This window comes from Oncorhynchus nerka, linkage group LG25 (genome assembly GCF_034236695.1).
Source record: "Oncorhynchus nerka isolate Pitt River linkage group LG25, Oner_Uvic_2.0, whole genome shotgun sequence".
Lineage (NCBI taxonomy): Eukaryota > Metazoa > Chordata > Actinopteri > Salmoniformes > Salmonidae > Oncorhynchus > Oncorhynchus nerka.
Genome location: NC_088420.1, coordinates 15,946,994 through 15,964,184, shown reverse-complemented (window position 1 = coordinate 15,964,184; position 17,191 = coordinate 15,946,994). Strand labels below are relative to the sequence as shown.

General features: G+C 42.6%; 1 protein-coding gene across 3 annotated transcripts in view; it reads left to right on the top strand.

The window, feature by feature from the left end:
• Positions 1 to 13,707, top strand: part of LOC115124455 (nuclear factor 1 A-type) — a 318,617-nt gene extending 304,910 nt beyond the window's left edge. For all 3 annotated transcript variants that reach the window (XM_065009608.1, XM_065009609.1, XM_065009610.1), the window contains one exon: positions 11,451 to 13,707. In XM_065009608.1, the coding sequence (XP_064865680.1) occupies positions 11,451 to 11,465 (15 nt within the window). In that variant the 3' untranslated portion in view covers positions 11,466 to 13,707. The remainder of the gene's footprint in view (positions 1 to 11,450) is intronic.
• The last annotated feature ends 3,484 nt before the right edge of the window (positions 13,708 to 17,191 follow it).

The following is a 17,191-nucleotide window of genomic DNA, read 5'->3' as shown; positions in this document are numbered from 1 at the left end:
TCACAGTAGAGTCTACTACACCTGTTGTATTCAGCATTTCACAGTAGAGTCTACTACACCTGTTGTATTCAGCATTTCACAGTAAGGTCTACTACACCTGTTGTATTCAGCATTTCACAGTAGAGTCTACTACACCTGTTGTATTCAGCATTTCACAGTAGAGTCTACTACACCTGTTGTATTCAGCATTTCACAGTAGAGTCTACTACTACCTGTTGTATTCAGCATTTCACAGTAAGGTCTACTACACCTGTTGTATTCAGCATTTCACAGTAGAGTCTACTACACCTGTTGTATTCAGCATTTCACAGTAGAGTCTACTACACCTGTTGTATTCAGCATTTCACAGTAAGGTCTACTACACCTGTTGTATTCAGCATTTCACAGTAGAGTCTACTACACCTGTTGTATTCAGCATTTCACAGTAGAGTCTACTACACCTGTTGTATTCAGCATTTCACAGTAGAGTCTACTACACCTGTTGTATTCAGCATTTCACAGTAAGGTCTACTACACCTGTTGTATTCAGCATTTCACAGTAGAGTCTACTACACCTGTTGTATTCAGCATTTCACAGTAAGTCTACTACACCTGTTGTATTCAGCATTTCACAGTAGAGTCTACTACACCTGTTGTATTCAGCATTTCACTTCTACTACACCTGTTGTATTCAGCATTTCACTGTAAGGTCTACTACACCTGTTGTATTCAGCATTTCACTGTAAGGTCTACTACACCTGTTGTATTCAGCATTTCACAGTAAGGTCTACTACACCTGTTGTATTCAGCATTTCACAGTAAGGTCTACTACACCTGTTGTATTCAGCATTTCACAGTAGAGTCTACTACACCTGTTGTATTCAGCATTTCACAGTAGAGTCTACTACACCTGTTGTATTCAGCATTTCACAGTAGAGTCTACTACACCTGTTGTATTCAGCATTTCACAGTAAGGTCTACTACACCTGTTGTATTCAGCATTTCACAGTAGAGTCTACTACACCTGTTGTATTCAGCATTTCACAGTAAAGTCTACTACACCTGTTGTATTCAGCATTTCACAGTAGAGTCTACTACACCTGTTGTATTCAGCATTTCACAGTAGAGTCTACTACACCTGTTGTATTCAGCATTTCACAGTAGAGTCTACTACACCTGTTGTATTCAGCATTTCACAGTAAGGTCTACTACACCTGTTGTATTCAGCATTTCACAGTAGAGTCTACTACACCTGTTGTATTCAGCATTTCACAGTAGAGTCTACTACACCTGTTGTATTCAGCATTTCACAGTACTACTACACCTGTTGTATTCAGCATTTCACAGTAGAGTCTACTACACCTGTTGTATTCAGCATTTCACTGTAAGGTCTACCTACACCTGTTGTATTCAGCATTTCACAGTAAGGTCTACTACACCTGTTGTATTCAGCATTTCACAGTAGAGTCTACTACACCTGTTGTATTCAGCATTTCACAGTAGAGTCTACTACACCTGTTGTATTCAGCATTTCACAGTAAGGTCTACTACACCTGTTGTATTCAGCATTTCACAGTAAGGTCTACTACACCTGTTGTATTCAGCATTTCACAGTAAGGTCTACTACACCTGTTGTATTCAGCATTTCACAGTAAGGTCTACTACACCTGTTGTATTCAGCATTTCACTGTAAGGTCTACTACACCTGTTGTATTCAGCATTTCACTGTAAGGTCTACTACACCTGTTGTATTCAGCATTTCACAGTAAGGTCTACTACACCTGTTGTATTCAGCATTTCACTGTAAGGTCTACTACACCTGTTGTATTCAGCATTTCACTGTAAGGTCTACTACACCTGTTGTATTCAGCATTTCACAGTAAGGTCTACTACACCTGTTGTATTCAGCATTTCACAGTAGAGTCTACTACACCTGTTGTATTCAGCATTTCACAGTAAGGTCTACTACACCTGTTGTATTCAGCATTTCACAGTAGAGTCTACTACACCTGTTGTATTCAGCATTTCACAGTAAGGTCTACTACACCTGTTGTATTCAGCATTTCACAGTAGAGTCTACTACACCTGTTGTATTCAGCATTTCACAGTAGAGTCTACTACACCTGTTGTATTCAGCATTTCACAGTAGAGTCTACTACACCTGTTGTATTCAGCATTTCACAGTAGAGTCTACTACACCTGTTGTATTCAGCATTTCACAGTAGAGTCTACTACACCTGTTGTATTCAGCATTTCACAGTAGAGTCTACTACACCTGTTGTATTCAGCATTTCACAGTAGAGTCTACTACACCTGTTGTATTCAGCATTTCACAGTAAGGTCTACTACACCTGTTGTATTCAGCATTTCACAGTAAGGTCTACTACACCTGTTGTATTCAGCATTTCACAGTAAGGTCTACTACACCTGTTGTATTCAGCATTTCACAGTAGAGTCTACTACACCTGTTGTATTCAGCATTTCACAGTAAGGTCTACTACACCTGTTGTATTCAGCATTTCACAGTAGAGTCTACTACACCTGTTGTATTCAGCATTTCACAGTAAGGTCTACTACACCTGTTGTATTCAGCATTTCACAGTAAGGTCTACTACACCTGTTGTATTCAGCATTTCACTGTAAGGTCTACTACACCTGTTATATTTAGTATTTCACTGTAAGGTCTACTACACCTGTTGTATTCAGCATTTCACAGTAAGGTCTACTACACCTGTTGTATTCAGCATTTCACTGTAAGGTCTACTATACCTGTTGTATTCAGCATTTCACTGTAAGGTCTACTACACCTGTTGTATTCAGCATTTCACAGTAAGGTCTACTACACCTGTTGTATTCAGCATTTCACAGTAGAGTCTACTACACCTGTTGTATTCAGCATTTCACAGTAAGGTCTACTACACCTGTTGTATTCAGCATTTCACAGTAGAGTCTACTACACCTGTTGTATTCAGCATTTCACAGTAAGGTCTACTACACCTGTTGTATTCAGCATTTCACAGTAAGGTCTACTACACCTGTTGTATTCAGCATTTCACTGTAAGGTCTACTACACCTGTTATATTTAGTATTTCACTGTAAGGTCTACTACACCTGTTGTATTCAGCATTTCACAGTAAGGTCTACTACACCTGTTGTATTCAGCATTTCACTGTAAGGTCTACTATACCTGTTGTATTCAGCATTTCACTGTAAGGTCTACTACACCTGTTGTATTCAGCATTTCACTGTAAGGTCTACTACACCTGTTGTATTCAGCATTTCACAGTAAGGTCTACTACACCTGTTGTATTCAGCATTTCACTGTAAGGTCTACTACACCTGTTGTATTCAGCATTTCACAGTAAGGTCTACTACACCTGTTGTATTCAGCATTTCACAGTAAGGTCTACTACACCTGTTGTATTCAGCATTTCACAGTAGAGTCTACTACACCTGTTGTATTCAGCATTTCACAGTAAGGTCTACTACACCTGTTGTATTCAGCATTTCACAGTAGAGTCTACTACACCTGTTGTATTCAGCATTTCACAGTAAGGTCTACTACACCTGTTGTATTCAGCATTTCACAGTAAGGTCTACTACACCTGTTGTATTCAGCATTTCACTGTAAGGTCTACTACACCTGTTATATTTAGTATTTCACTGTAAGGTCTACTACACCTGTTGTATTCAGCATTTCACAGTAAGGTCTACTACACCTGTTGTATTCAGCATTTCACTGTAAGGTCTACTATACCTGTTGTATTCAGCATTTCAGAGTAAGGTCTACTACACCTGTTGTATTCAGCATTTCACTGTAAGGTCTACTACACCTGTTGTATTCAGCATTTCACAGTAAGGTCTACTACACCTGTTGTATTCAGCATTTCACTGTAAGGTCTACTACACCTGTTGTATTCATCATTTCACAGTAAAGTCTACTACACCTGTTGTATTCGGCACATGATACAAATACAATTTGATGTGTGTGTGTGTGTGTGTGTGTGTGTGTGTGTGTGTGTGTGTGTGTGTGTGTGTTAGCGCGCGTGTGTGTATGTATGTTTGTGAAGTAACTCCATATAAAAGCACCTTGAAGGCGTTCAGTTAGGACACCCAGACAGATCAGTACGGTGCAGCTGTCCATTACCTGCTGCTAGTATTTCACTGTGAAGACCACCACACACACACACACACACACACACACACACACACACACACACACACATTTGCATTCGCTCTCTAAAAGACCTTAGGAACCCTGCCTGGTCTTCCTCTGTAATGCTATGCGTTACTCACAGATCAGTGGGGATATTGATTGGCTATATTGGATTGGCCACAAGGGACATGAATGTTGTACTACCACAGCCTTTAGCAGGACACTGCTTCTTTTACACTATCACTAACTATCTATCACTAACTACCACTAACTATCTACCACTAACTATCTACCACTAACTATCTATCACTAACTATATATCACTAACTACCACTAACTATCTACCACTAACTATCTATCACTATCTATCACTAACTATCTACCACGAACTATCTACCACTAACTATCTACCACTAACTATCTACCACTAACTATCTACCACTAACTAACTACCACTAACTATCTACCACTAACTATCTACCACTAACTATCTATCACTAACTATATATCACTAACTACCACTAACTATATATCACTAACTATCTACCACTAACTATCTATCACTATCTACCACTAACTATCTACCACTAACTATCTACCACTAACTATCTATCACTAACTATCTATCACTAACTATTTACCACTAACTATCTATCACTAACTATCTATCACTATCTACCACAAACTATCTACCACTAACTATCTATCACTATCTACCACTAACTATCTACCACTAACTATCTATCACTAACTATCTATCACTAACTAACTACCACTAACTATCTATCACTATCTACCACTAACTACCACTACCTATCTACCACTAACTATCTATCACTAACTATCTACCACTAACTGTCTACCACTAACTATCTATCACTAACTATCTATCACTATCTACCACTAACTATCTATCACTATCTACCACTAACTACCACTAACTATCTACCACTAACTATCTATCACTATCTACCACTACCTATCTATCACTAACTATCTACCACTATCTGCCATTAACTATCTACCACTAACTATCTATCACTAACTATCTACCACTAACTATCCATCACTAACTATCTACCACTAACTATCTACCACTAACTATATATCACTAACTATCTACCACTAACTATCTATCACTAACTATCCACCACTAACTATCTACCAATAACTACCACTAACTATCTACCACTAACTATCTACCACTAACTATCTACCACTAACTATCTATCGCTAACTATCTACCACTAACTATCTACCACTAACTATCTATCACTAACTATCCACCACTAACTATCTACCACTAACTATCTACCACTAACTATCTATCGCTAACTATCTACCACTAACTATCTACCACTAACTATCTATCACTATCTATCACTAACTATCTACCACTAACTATCTATCGCTAACTATCTACCACTAACTATCTACCACTAACTATCTACCACTAACTATCTATCACTAACTAACTACCACTAACTATCTATCACTAACTATCTACCACTAACTATCTACCACTAACTATCTATCACTAACTAACTACCACTAACTATCCACCACTAACTATCTACCAATAACTACCGCTAACTATCTACCACTAACTATCTACCACTAACTATCTACCGCTAACTATCTACCACTAACTATCTACCACTAACTATCTACCACTAACTATCTATCACTATCTACCACTAACTATCTACCACTAACTATCTACCACTAACTATCTACCACTAACTATCTATCACTAACTATCTATCACTAACTATCTACCAATAACTATCTACCAATAACTACCACTAACTATCTACCACTAACTATCTACCACTAACTATCTACCACTAACTATCTATCACTATCTACCACTAACTATCTACCACTAACTATCTACCACTAACTATCTACCACTAACTATCTATCACTAACTATCTACCACTAACTATCTATCACTATCTACCACTAACTATCTACCACTAACTATCTACCACTAACTATCTACCACTAACTATCTACCACTAACTACCACTAACTATCTATCGCTAACTATCTACCACTAACTATCTACTACTAACTATCTACCACTAACTACCACTATCTATCACTAACTATCTACCACTAACGAACTATCTACCACTAACAAACTATCTATCGCTAACTATCTACCACTAACTATCTACCACTAACTATCTACCACTAACTACCACTATCTACCACTAACAAACTATCTATCGCTAACAAACTATCTACCACTAACTATCTACCACTAACTATCTACCACTAACTATCATTTAAACACCTCAATACACTTTATAGTTAAATAGAACAAAAATACACTAACAAATCTAAATGTCAAATCCATATTTACTTATTTTTTATTTTTTACTTTTGATGAGCTAAAGTTGACTTTCAAAAAGCAGGAGGGGTTTAGATGGTTACTCTCTCTCTCTTTGGTTGGTTTGATATCACACACTCGTACACATACACATCGCCCAGAGCACACAGCTGTCGACACAGGGTGTTGGAATCCCCACCTTTCTCTCTCCCCGGGCCTGTGTAGTATTTACTGTTCCAACCCCGGGGCTGTACGCCTGGTCTCTCTCTCTCTTTCTCTCTCTCTCTCTCTCTCTCTCTCTCTCTCTCTCTCATATCTATCTATCTGACTATACCAAACATTGGGAACACCCCCCCCCCCATTTCATCAGGGCGTGGACTCTACAAGGTGTTGAAAGCATTCCACAGGGATGCTGGCCCATGTTGACTCCAATGCTTCCCATAGTTATGTGGATGTCCTTTGGGTGGTGGACCATTCTTGATGCACACGGGAAACTGTTGAGCGTGAAAATACCCAGCAGCTTTGCAGTTCTTGACACAAACCGGTGCACCTGGCACCTACTACTATACCCCGTTCAAAGGCACTTCAATCTTTTGTCTTGCCCATTCACCCTCTGAATGACACACACACACAATCCATGTTTCAATTGTCTCAGGGCTTAAAAAAAATCCTTCTTTAACCTGTCACCTCCCCTTCATCTACACTGATTGAAGTGGATTTAACAAGTAACATCAATAAGGGATCATAGCTTTCACCTGGTTTCACCTGGTCAGTCTATGGAAGGGCAAGGGGGATACCTGGTCAGTTGTACAGTTCCTCATTTAACTGAATCGAAGAGGTGTGGGGGGCTGCCTTAACATGGAAAGAGCAGGTGTTCATAATGTTTTGTAAACTCAGTGTATATATATTTAACTCTCTCCATTTCTTGCTCTCTGCCTTTCTCTCCATCTCCCCCCTTTCTCTGTCTCTAGCGCTCCCTCCTCTCTCTCTCTCTCTCTCTCTCTCTCTCTCTCTCTCTCTTTCTTTCTGTCTCTCCCTTTCTCTCTCTCTCCCTCCTCTCTCTCTTTCTTTCTATCCCCCTCTCTCTATCTCTCCCTCCCTCTTTCTCTGCTGTGAAAGTCCAACTCCCCACCACCACTTTTACTGGCCTGAATGTCTGGCTCTCACAGCACAACCTCAGCTGTCCCCTATTGACAATTATGGTGTGTGAGTGTGTGACAGAGAGCAGAGTATCTATCTAGAGCCAGGTTGGAGCTAGAGAGAGTGTCTCGAATAAAAAACAGGGCTATAATCATCTCTAACCTCCCAAAAGAAGCCTGTGCTTTTACAGTTTTATGTCTCAGTCAGGGAGCAAGGGAGAGAGAGGGGGGGGGGGGGGGTAGAGGGAGAGATAGATAGAGAGGAAGACCAAAAGGGAGGAGGATAAAGAAAGAGATTGAGAAAGGGAGAGGGAGAGAAAAAGAGGATGATTGAAGTATGTAATGCGTGTGGTGGAGGTCCTCACCAGTTTCTGTTCTGTCAGAACACTGAATCATTGTTGCTTTTCTTCACTTTCCTCTCAGCAAGGCGTGCACACAGGCCCCCCCCCGTTCCTATGTGTGTGTTTGCTCATGTGTGTACGGTCACTGGTGGCACACAGGGGTCACAAATGGCCATGTCCTGCCCCACCTTCCAGGTGCCCACCCCACCCTCCCTGTGCCCGCTCCAGCCCCACAACGCATGGCATTGCTCATCCCAGACGCGCATCTGGTAGGCTTTCCTGTGGGCACTAGAACACACCTCAGTGTAATGGTTGGTGTTAAAGTGGGCCCCAGGCACCAGCTCCAACCAGCCCAGCAGAGCCCAGCCCGGCAGAGCCCAGCCCAGCAGAGCCCAGCCCAAGAGAGCCCAGCCCACAGAGCCCAGCCCAGCAGAGCCCAGCCCAGCAGAGCCCAGCCCACAGAGCCCAGCCCAGCAGAGCCAAGCCCACAGATCCCAGCCCACAGAGCCCAGCCCAGCAGAGCCCACAGAGCCCTGCCCAGCAGAGCCAAGCCCAGCCCAGCAGAGCGAAGTCCAGCCCACAGAGCCAAGCCCATCCCAGCAGAGCCAAGCCCAGCCCACAGAGCCCAGCCCAGCAGAGCCCAGACCAGCAGAGCCCAGCCCACAGAGCCCAGCCCAGCAGAGCCCAGCCCACAGAGCCCAGCCTAGCAGAGCCCAGCCCACAGAGCCCAGCACAGCAGAGCCCAGCCCACAGAGCCCAGCCCAGCAGAGCCCAGCCCACAGAGCCCAGCCTAGCAGAGCCAAGTCCACAGATCCCAGCCCACAGAACCCAGCCCACAGAGCCCAGCCCAGCAGAGCACCACGTGTCCTCAATAACAGCTCCCTGTCTTCTGGTTCACAACACACACTGCTAATAGAGTGAACGTGTCCCTATGCTAATAACTGTGTGTGGACATTCTAACTTTCTCTCTCTCTCCCTACCCCATCTCTCTTTCTGTCTTTCTCTCTCCATCTCTCTCTCTCCCTACCCCATCTCTCTTTCTGTCTTTCTCTCTCCATCTCTCTCCCCCTACCCCATCTCTCTTTCTGTCTTTCTCTCTCCATCTCTCTCTCCCTACCCCATCTCTCTTTCTGTCTTTCTCTCTCCATCTCTCTCTCTCCCTACCCCATCTCTCTTTCTGTCTTTCTCTCTCCATCTCTCTCTCTCCCTACCCCATCTCTCTTTCTGTCTTTCTCTCTCCATCTCTCTCTCTCACTACCCCATCTCACTCTCTCTACCCTCTGCTCTGATGCAGTATCTGCAGTCTAAATCACAGCTGTCAGCACCAGCCCACTGTGTGGTAACACTACCCCACTATCCACACACACACACACACACACATACACCCCCCCCCCCCCACACACACACAGACACAGTGTTTGGTCTGCAAGAGCTCCTCTCCTCAATCTTATCGGGACAGGGGGAAGATGGAGGGAGTTAGTGAAGGAGGGATGACAAGAAAAAGGAGTAGGTAGAGGTGGAGTGGATGAAAAGTTTGAGTAGACAAAGATGGTGGATGGGGAGAGAGAGGGGGAGGGACGGAGGGAGAGAGAGGAAAGGAAGAGAGGAGAGAGGGGGAGGGAGGGAGAGTGAGAGAGAAAAGGAAGAGAGGAGAGAGAGGAGGGGAGAGAGAGAGAGAGAGAGAGAGAGAGAGAGAGAGAGAATGAGACAGAAAGTCCTAGAGTCGGTAACTTGTATTGATTAAAAACCTTCCAGTCTTCCCTGCCGCCGAGCAGCAGCGTGTCGACAGTAGAATTTCAACCAGTCAGGAGCTAGTCCCGCTCAGGCAGATGACTGCCCGGCTAGCAACCTGCAGGAGCACACCCACTGACACACACACACAGTACAGTCACACACACCCACAGTACGAACACACACACCCACAGTACACACACCCACACACCCATAGTACAGACACACACACCCACAGTACAGACACCCACACACCCACAGTAGAGGCACACACACACCCACAGTACAGAAATACACACACACACACACACACACACACACACACACACACACACACACACACACACACACACACACACACACAACACACACACAAACACACACACAGTACAGACATACACACAACACACAGATACAATAGACACATACGGCACTCCCACAGTACAGACACACACACACCCATAGTACAGACACACACACCCACAGTACAGACATACACAGATACAATAGACACATACGGCACACCCACAGTACAGACACACACACACAGTACAGACACACACACACACACCCACAGTACAGACACACAAACAACACACAAATACAATAGACACATACGGCACACACACAAACAATACCTTTATTTTAAACGCTTTAGCTTTGGGTCCCCTCTAGTCTCATGACTTAGTTTGGTGATTATATCCCATATTTGTCATTGTGTCTTTATGTTGAAGTGTGTTTCATTGTAAGTAGAGCAGAAGGGAGAGACAGCAGTCTGTTATTTACTTCCAGCAGGTAGAGACAAAGTTGGTTTCCATGTGTGCATTTGTTTCAGAGAGCGTGAGTGTATGTGTGTGTCGCAAGAGGGCCTGGCGGAGTGTGTGTGTGTGTGTGTGTGTGTGTGTGTGTGTGTGTGTTGGAAGAGGGGCTGGCAGTGTGTGTGTCTCGGAAGAGGGGCTGGTGGAGTGTGTGTGTTTGTGTGTCGGAAGAGGGGCTGGCGGAGTGTGTGTGTGTGAGCTCCCTCTGAATCAATAGCGATGTATTTGTGTCTGCGGCAGCGGCTGGGTGCTCCAACTTCACAGAACAGTGACAAGAGAGAACAGAGAAGGAGAAAGAGAGGGAGAAAGAGGGATACACAGGAAGGCAACCTGGGTCTTCCTAATGGTAGTCACGTCGACGTCTGTCTGGTTGTCACGGGCAACCAGACATGACGTAACACGGGGATGAACTTGAACTTGGGGCAGGGATGAGGGATGTTGAGATGGGAGGAAGGAGGAGAGAAACGGAGAGAAGAGAAGGAGGGGCGCTTGCTCAATCGCTGAAAATGTGAACAATGAGACTGAAGGATTACGGAGGGCCAGCCAGCTAACCTGAAGAACCACCTCCCCTCCCCTCCCTCTCTCTGTCTGTCTGTCTGTCTGTCTGTCTCTCTTGTCTCTCAGTCAGTCAGTCAGTCAGTCAGTCTGTCTGTCTGTCTGTCTTTCTATTTTTTTCCTCTCTCTACCCCTCACTTTGTTCAGAGCTTAAACACAGTAAAGCATGGCAGAAGTTGTTCAGAAGGCACACAGTGACCGGCTGGATAGAGTGTATAGGAACACCCTTGCCTAGCAGCTAGGTACTCAGTAGAGAGGGAGTGAGACAGAGATGGAAAGGAAATGGAAAGGTAGAGCACCGACTTGAGGCAAAGGAACTGATCTATTGTCTGCTTAAATTAACTTTATCTCAACTGTCTTCTGTCTCCCTTCATCCCTCTCTCTGTTCTGCAGTGGTACCTGGGCTAGGGACTCCAGACCCCCTAGCAGCCTGCTGGACAGCCCACTGGACAGATCGCTGGACAGCCCACTGGACAGATCGCTGGACCCCCTACTTTCTCCCCTGAGTGCGACCTAACCTGAAACCCTGCAAACGTGCTCACCTGTTTGACAGAGAGAAGCCCAACCCCTCAAATCTGTCACTGCATGGCTACAACAGACCACCCCGCCATCTCCCATCCCCCAAAAACAAGAGCAGAGCTACTGACTGCTTACACACGTACATACTATATATCTATACAGCCCATATATACCCTCATTCATATGGTTCATATGTCTATATTCATATATAGTACCAGTCCCCCCAGTTGTCTATTGGATGTGCTAGCTGGAGCTCCAAGAGAGAGCTAGCATATGGATGTGCTAGCTGGAGCTCCAAGAGAGAGCTAGTGTATGGATGTGCTAGCTGGAGCTCCAAGAGAGAGCTAGTGTATGGATGTGCTAGCTGGAGCTCCAAGAGAGAGCTAGCATATGGATGTGCTAGCTGGAGCTCCAAGAGAGAGCTAGCATATGGATGTGCTAGCTGGAGCTCCAAGAGAGAGCTAGTGTATGGATGTGCTAGCTGGAGCTCCAAGAGAGAGCTAGTGTATGGATGTGCTAGCTGGAGCTCCAAGAGAGAGCTAGTGTATGGATGTGCTAGCTGGAGCTCCAAGAGAGAGCTAGCGTATGTTTCCTGGTACACGTTGTGTTTGTTTATTTTTGTATTTCTTCTCGTCGTCCCCACTTTGCCGCAGAGGGGGGAGACATCACCTGACTAAATAAAAGAGCTTCCCTCAACCCTTCGTTGCCGTAGCCGACCTGTGGAGAAGGTCCGGCACAGAGACCTAAGAGTCCCGTGTACATGTGTGTATAAAGCTCTGCTGGCGTCACACATGAAACGAGAGGAAGATCAGAGCTCTTGTTTCTTTTGTTCTATGGTTGTTACCGGACTCTGTTTTCGGTTCAGTGGCTCACGGAGGTAGAGGTTTTTAGCTGGGTCAGAAACCAACCAGTTAATAACTCTCAGTCTCCCCACCCTACCCCAAACCAGACCTACCCAGCACCCACCCTGAGGAGGGACACTCCCCCACAGCCAAGAGTCTGAAGGTCTTCACCCCACCACGGGGCTTTTCCAGGGACATCAGTGCAGCTGAAAGACCATGCAGAGGAGAACAACCAACACTATGAACTCACAGGGGACCAGAGAGGGGATGGGGTATTCATGTTTAATATCGGTCAATCAGGTGACATATTGAAACTGGTTTAAAGCCTGCAACAAGAAGAGAAGTATTTCAATGAAAAGCTTGTGAGAAAACCTCTGACTGGGAGGCTTGTTCATGTTACATTTTTGTATAGAGGTCATTTCAGTTCAAACTAACGGTTTTACAATGCTATACAATGCAAAAGGGCGAAGGTCTTTAATCCTACAAACTGACTGGAGACATCTATCTATCGTGAACAGTGGAATATTGAATTGAGGACAGTGCAATTTCGTTGGATAGTGGTTGGATAATTAAATATCTTTGTAGGATATGTCGTTAAAATAGTTGAAAATCATATATTTTTCTTCCTAGTCCATTCACACCTCTAAAATATCGGGGTACAAAAAAAGTCAACTAGCACGATGGTCTGGTGAGAAAATAACAGATGTATTGAGCTTTTGTTGTCTTTTATTTGTTTGTTTGTTCATCTTGTAAATTTGCTAGTATCATAGAATGTAAAAAATGTAAATCCCTTTTAGAAATATTGTAATTTTAAACAATCCATTTTAAAGCATTTCTTGCAGCTTTGAATCTAGTCTGCTATTAATTTTAAAAAAGCAAAGTGATTAACTTATTTTAAGAAAGCACTTGATTAGTAGTTGAAATTTCTCATGAGGCAAAATCAAGAACATACAATGCGAACAAATATCAAAAACATAAATCTCTACTTTCGCTTGAAAAGATCATCTAATACCGGGCATCCAAGTTCTGGTTTGCCTGTTTGATTGGCTAGGCCTTCTCTAAGCATTGTCCAATCAGAAGCACTTGTTCCTGCAGTTGGTTTATGGGCTGGGAGTCTAATCAGAGGATTGTAGTTGAGTGAGAAAGAGTGACCATTTGTGTTGAAAACACATTGATATCTACATCAAGGCAAGATTGCAACCAGACGGCGAAGCTTTTCAGTTGCTTCGCATGCAACTTACCATTTTATTGAAGTTTTGTTTTTCTTTCCTATACTATATATATATATATATATATATATATATATATATATATATATATATATACATTGTTAAGACTGACTCATCCACCCTCGATCAAAACTGAATAAAAGTATTAAAACTGTTTTTTTATCTGCATGTTGTAGTGTTAGTGACAAACCTTTACATAGATTAGAGTTAGTGAATAAAGACACAATATCCTAATCCCAACATAAGGCACTTGCCAATAGACTCCATCTGTTTGGCCCTTCGAGAGGCTTTTTTTACTGCTGGCCTTCACAATCAACCAGCTTGAACGTCTTTCAGACTCTTCTTCGCTTCTCATCATTTCTGAATCGTTTTTCCTCTTTCGTTCCCTCTTGAAATTATCAACAACAAAAAACTCTAATCTTAAAGTATATATTTTGTTCGTATGTTCTCTAATTGCACGAAACAATTGTTCCTCATAAATGTGCCTTGAGCGATGGCCTATCTGAGCTGTTGCACAATGTTCCAATGTGGAGAGTTGACCTTGTTTCTTATTTGTTTTCATCCCCCACCTCCCATTGTGTAGAAAGTGAATCAGCGTTGTTATACTGATAAGAAACATGAATGATGAAATGGAAGACATCTCAGGCCTGTAGGACAGCACACTATGATGCAACATGGAGGTGATGTGTGTGTAGCAGACCTGAAACACTATATCTGTCTTGTACTGCTGTTTAACTAGGCCAGCGTCAATCACCCCGTCATGGCCCCCTTTTTACTCATTCCGTAAGTAGGAATAGACCTCTTTATATCTTGAAGATAGTTTAGTTAACCCCCCAGTCATCGACCCTTAACTCTTCTTTGTGTTGAGAATACTAATCTATAGATATTTATGGATGTTGCTGACATTTCTAAATGGAAACTTCTTTTGGCTTTGCAGTTTTCCTTTTTTTACATATTTTTTATTCAGAAATGAATAATGAGAAAAGAATATGCAATACCTGCTTGCACTCATGTAGACAGTCATTTAGTCATTTGTTTGTGATGTTTATTTTGTATTTTTACCACAGTTAGGTTGCATCTGACTGGCTACATGGTTGGTGGGCGGTCCCTTAGGCAGACCCACTCCTGCAGAACAAAGGGCAAAGCCCAGTCAGCCTCGCTCGGCTATTCTGCTTTCTTTGTTTTCAACACTAACAAGTCGACCGCAGGGTTCTCCTTTTTTTGGGGCGTTGGGGGGGGGGGGGGGGGGGGGGTTCACAAGCAAGTCTTAAACAAGTCAAACTTCCTTTCCATCACAAAATCCACAAAAAATATGACGTCCAACAAATAAAAATGCCACTTTCTATTTCCTCCATTTCAACAGACTTCCAGACGTATATTCATTGTTTACCTGTTGATCTGTCTATTACATTTATCAGTTAAACAAGTCAATAATGTGTTTTTTGGGGGAAGCCTTGGTGATGGTTTTAGTAGTAAGACTTTGTGGTTTTGTGTTTGTCCTTTAGTGGGACAGTTTTTGTCTTTGATCTTGCCTACCCTTTAGCGATGAGTTGGGCATTACTTTCCTAATTATCTGCACTAAATGTGAAACAAATGACAATAGTGAGAATTAATGAAAAGAAACGGCTTCCACGGCTTAAAAGCGAAGGGAAAAAACAATTGCACGGACATTTTTTGTCACAAAAACTCGTTGTGAACAGCCTAGCATCTAATCAGCAAGATTTGGCTGTGTGTGTGTAAGATACGACAAAATGACACCCTTTTTAAAGACAGAAAAACTAAGCAATAGTTTGGGCAGTCTGTTTTTGTTCTTGTGTTGTGTGTAATTTAGTTCTGGGTATAGAAGTGGGGAGAAGAGTTGATGATGACAAAGGAACACCTAAAAAAAGACAAGGAAGCGATGGAGCAGGCAGGGCTGAAAGCCCTGACTGTGGGAGACATGCTGTTTGTATGTTGTATAGTTTTATTAATTACACTGATTTTAAAGCTGCCCTATTTTATAATGCAGGACTTTTGTAACATTGATTAAATGAGGAGAAAAACTAGTGTTGTGAATTTTCTGATTGGTTGTATTAAGGCCACAGTCATAGAATGGGGTTTGTTTGTATTAAGGCCACAGTCATAGAATGGGGTTTGTTTGTATTAAGGCCACAGTCATAGAATGGGGTTTGTTTGTATTAAGGCCACAGTAATAGAATGGGGTTTGTTTGTATTAAGGCCACAGTCATAGAATGGGGTTTGTTTGTATTAAGGCCACAGTCATAGAATGGGGTTTGTTTGTATTAAGGCCACAGTAATAGAATGGGGTTTGTTTGTTCTCTGGGAACTGGATTTAAGTTGAAAACTTTCCCGTTTTCCTTTTTTTGGTTTTTAAAAAATGTATTTAAGGACTTTTTCTTCTTTTGATGGTATAGCATATTCCTATACTTAAAAAGTATAGGGTATTGAGGTGAAAAGCCCATTGTAAATGGATGTTACAGTATGCTGTATGTTTTGAAGGTTATTTGTTGCATCAGTGTTGATGAAGGTAAATTTAGGTAATTTTAAGGAAATTGGTAAGAAAATATAGCGTTTTTTTATGCGTATTTTTTTTTTAGTTTAGGCAGAAGACAATGACATAGACAGGCAAAGGATGCCCCTATTATAAATGCATCCAGGCATCTTTTTTCTGTTCACCATTCCATGCAGGAAAATAAACAGCTTGATATGCAACATGATTCTTTTCCTTTTTCACATATTTCTTTCCCTCTCTCAACCCTTTTTATTGATTTATTTGACTTTATTTAACGGCAAGTCAGCTAAGAACAAACTCGTATTTACAATGACGGCCTCCCGGGGAACAGTGGGTTAACTGCCTTGTTCAGGGGCAGAACAACATATTTTTACCTTGTCAGCTCGGGGATTCGATCTAGCAACCTTTTGGTTACTGGCCCAACGCTCTAACCACTAGGCTACCTGCCACCCTACTTCATCACCAAATAGTCCTCATAAACCGTGGGTCCTCTCACACCACTTTCCATTGACACACTCACTTGCTGTTCTTCATTGCATTTGCAAAACACGGTTACCGCCAACAAACACACACCGCTGGCCTAGATTGGGGTGAGTTAAAAAAATAAGTATTGTACAAGTTTCCTGAAACTTTGTAACAGGAGCTGCATGGGAAGGTGTGTGGAATAACCTGTACACAACTTATCTGCAGTCACCCTCTGCTCCCTCAAACTGGGACCCTCAAAGATTTTGATGTTTAACTGAATCGGCAAGCTTTAATTCACATTTTGTGCTAATAGAGACATTTTTGGAATATCACCTCAAGAAATTAGAGTTTACAATTTAACCCACAGGGGCCTCAAACACTACTGACATTTTCAGTTGTACTACTTTTCTTCCATCTCCTCAGGTAACCATATCCTAACCATATCCTAACCATTCACCACCAACATATACACATTTAACTCACTCAAGATGGCCTGGCTAAGAAAAGCCTTTCCCTTCACCCACATCTTATCTCGGGCTTCTTGTTCTCAACATTTTGCCAAACACC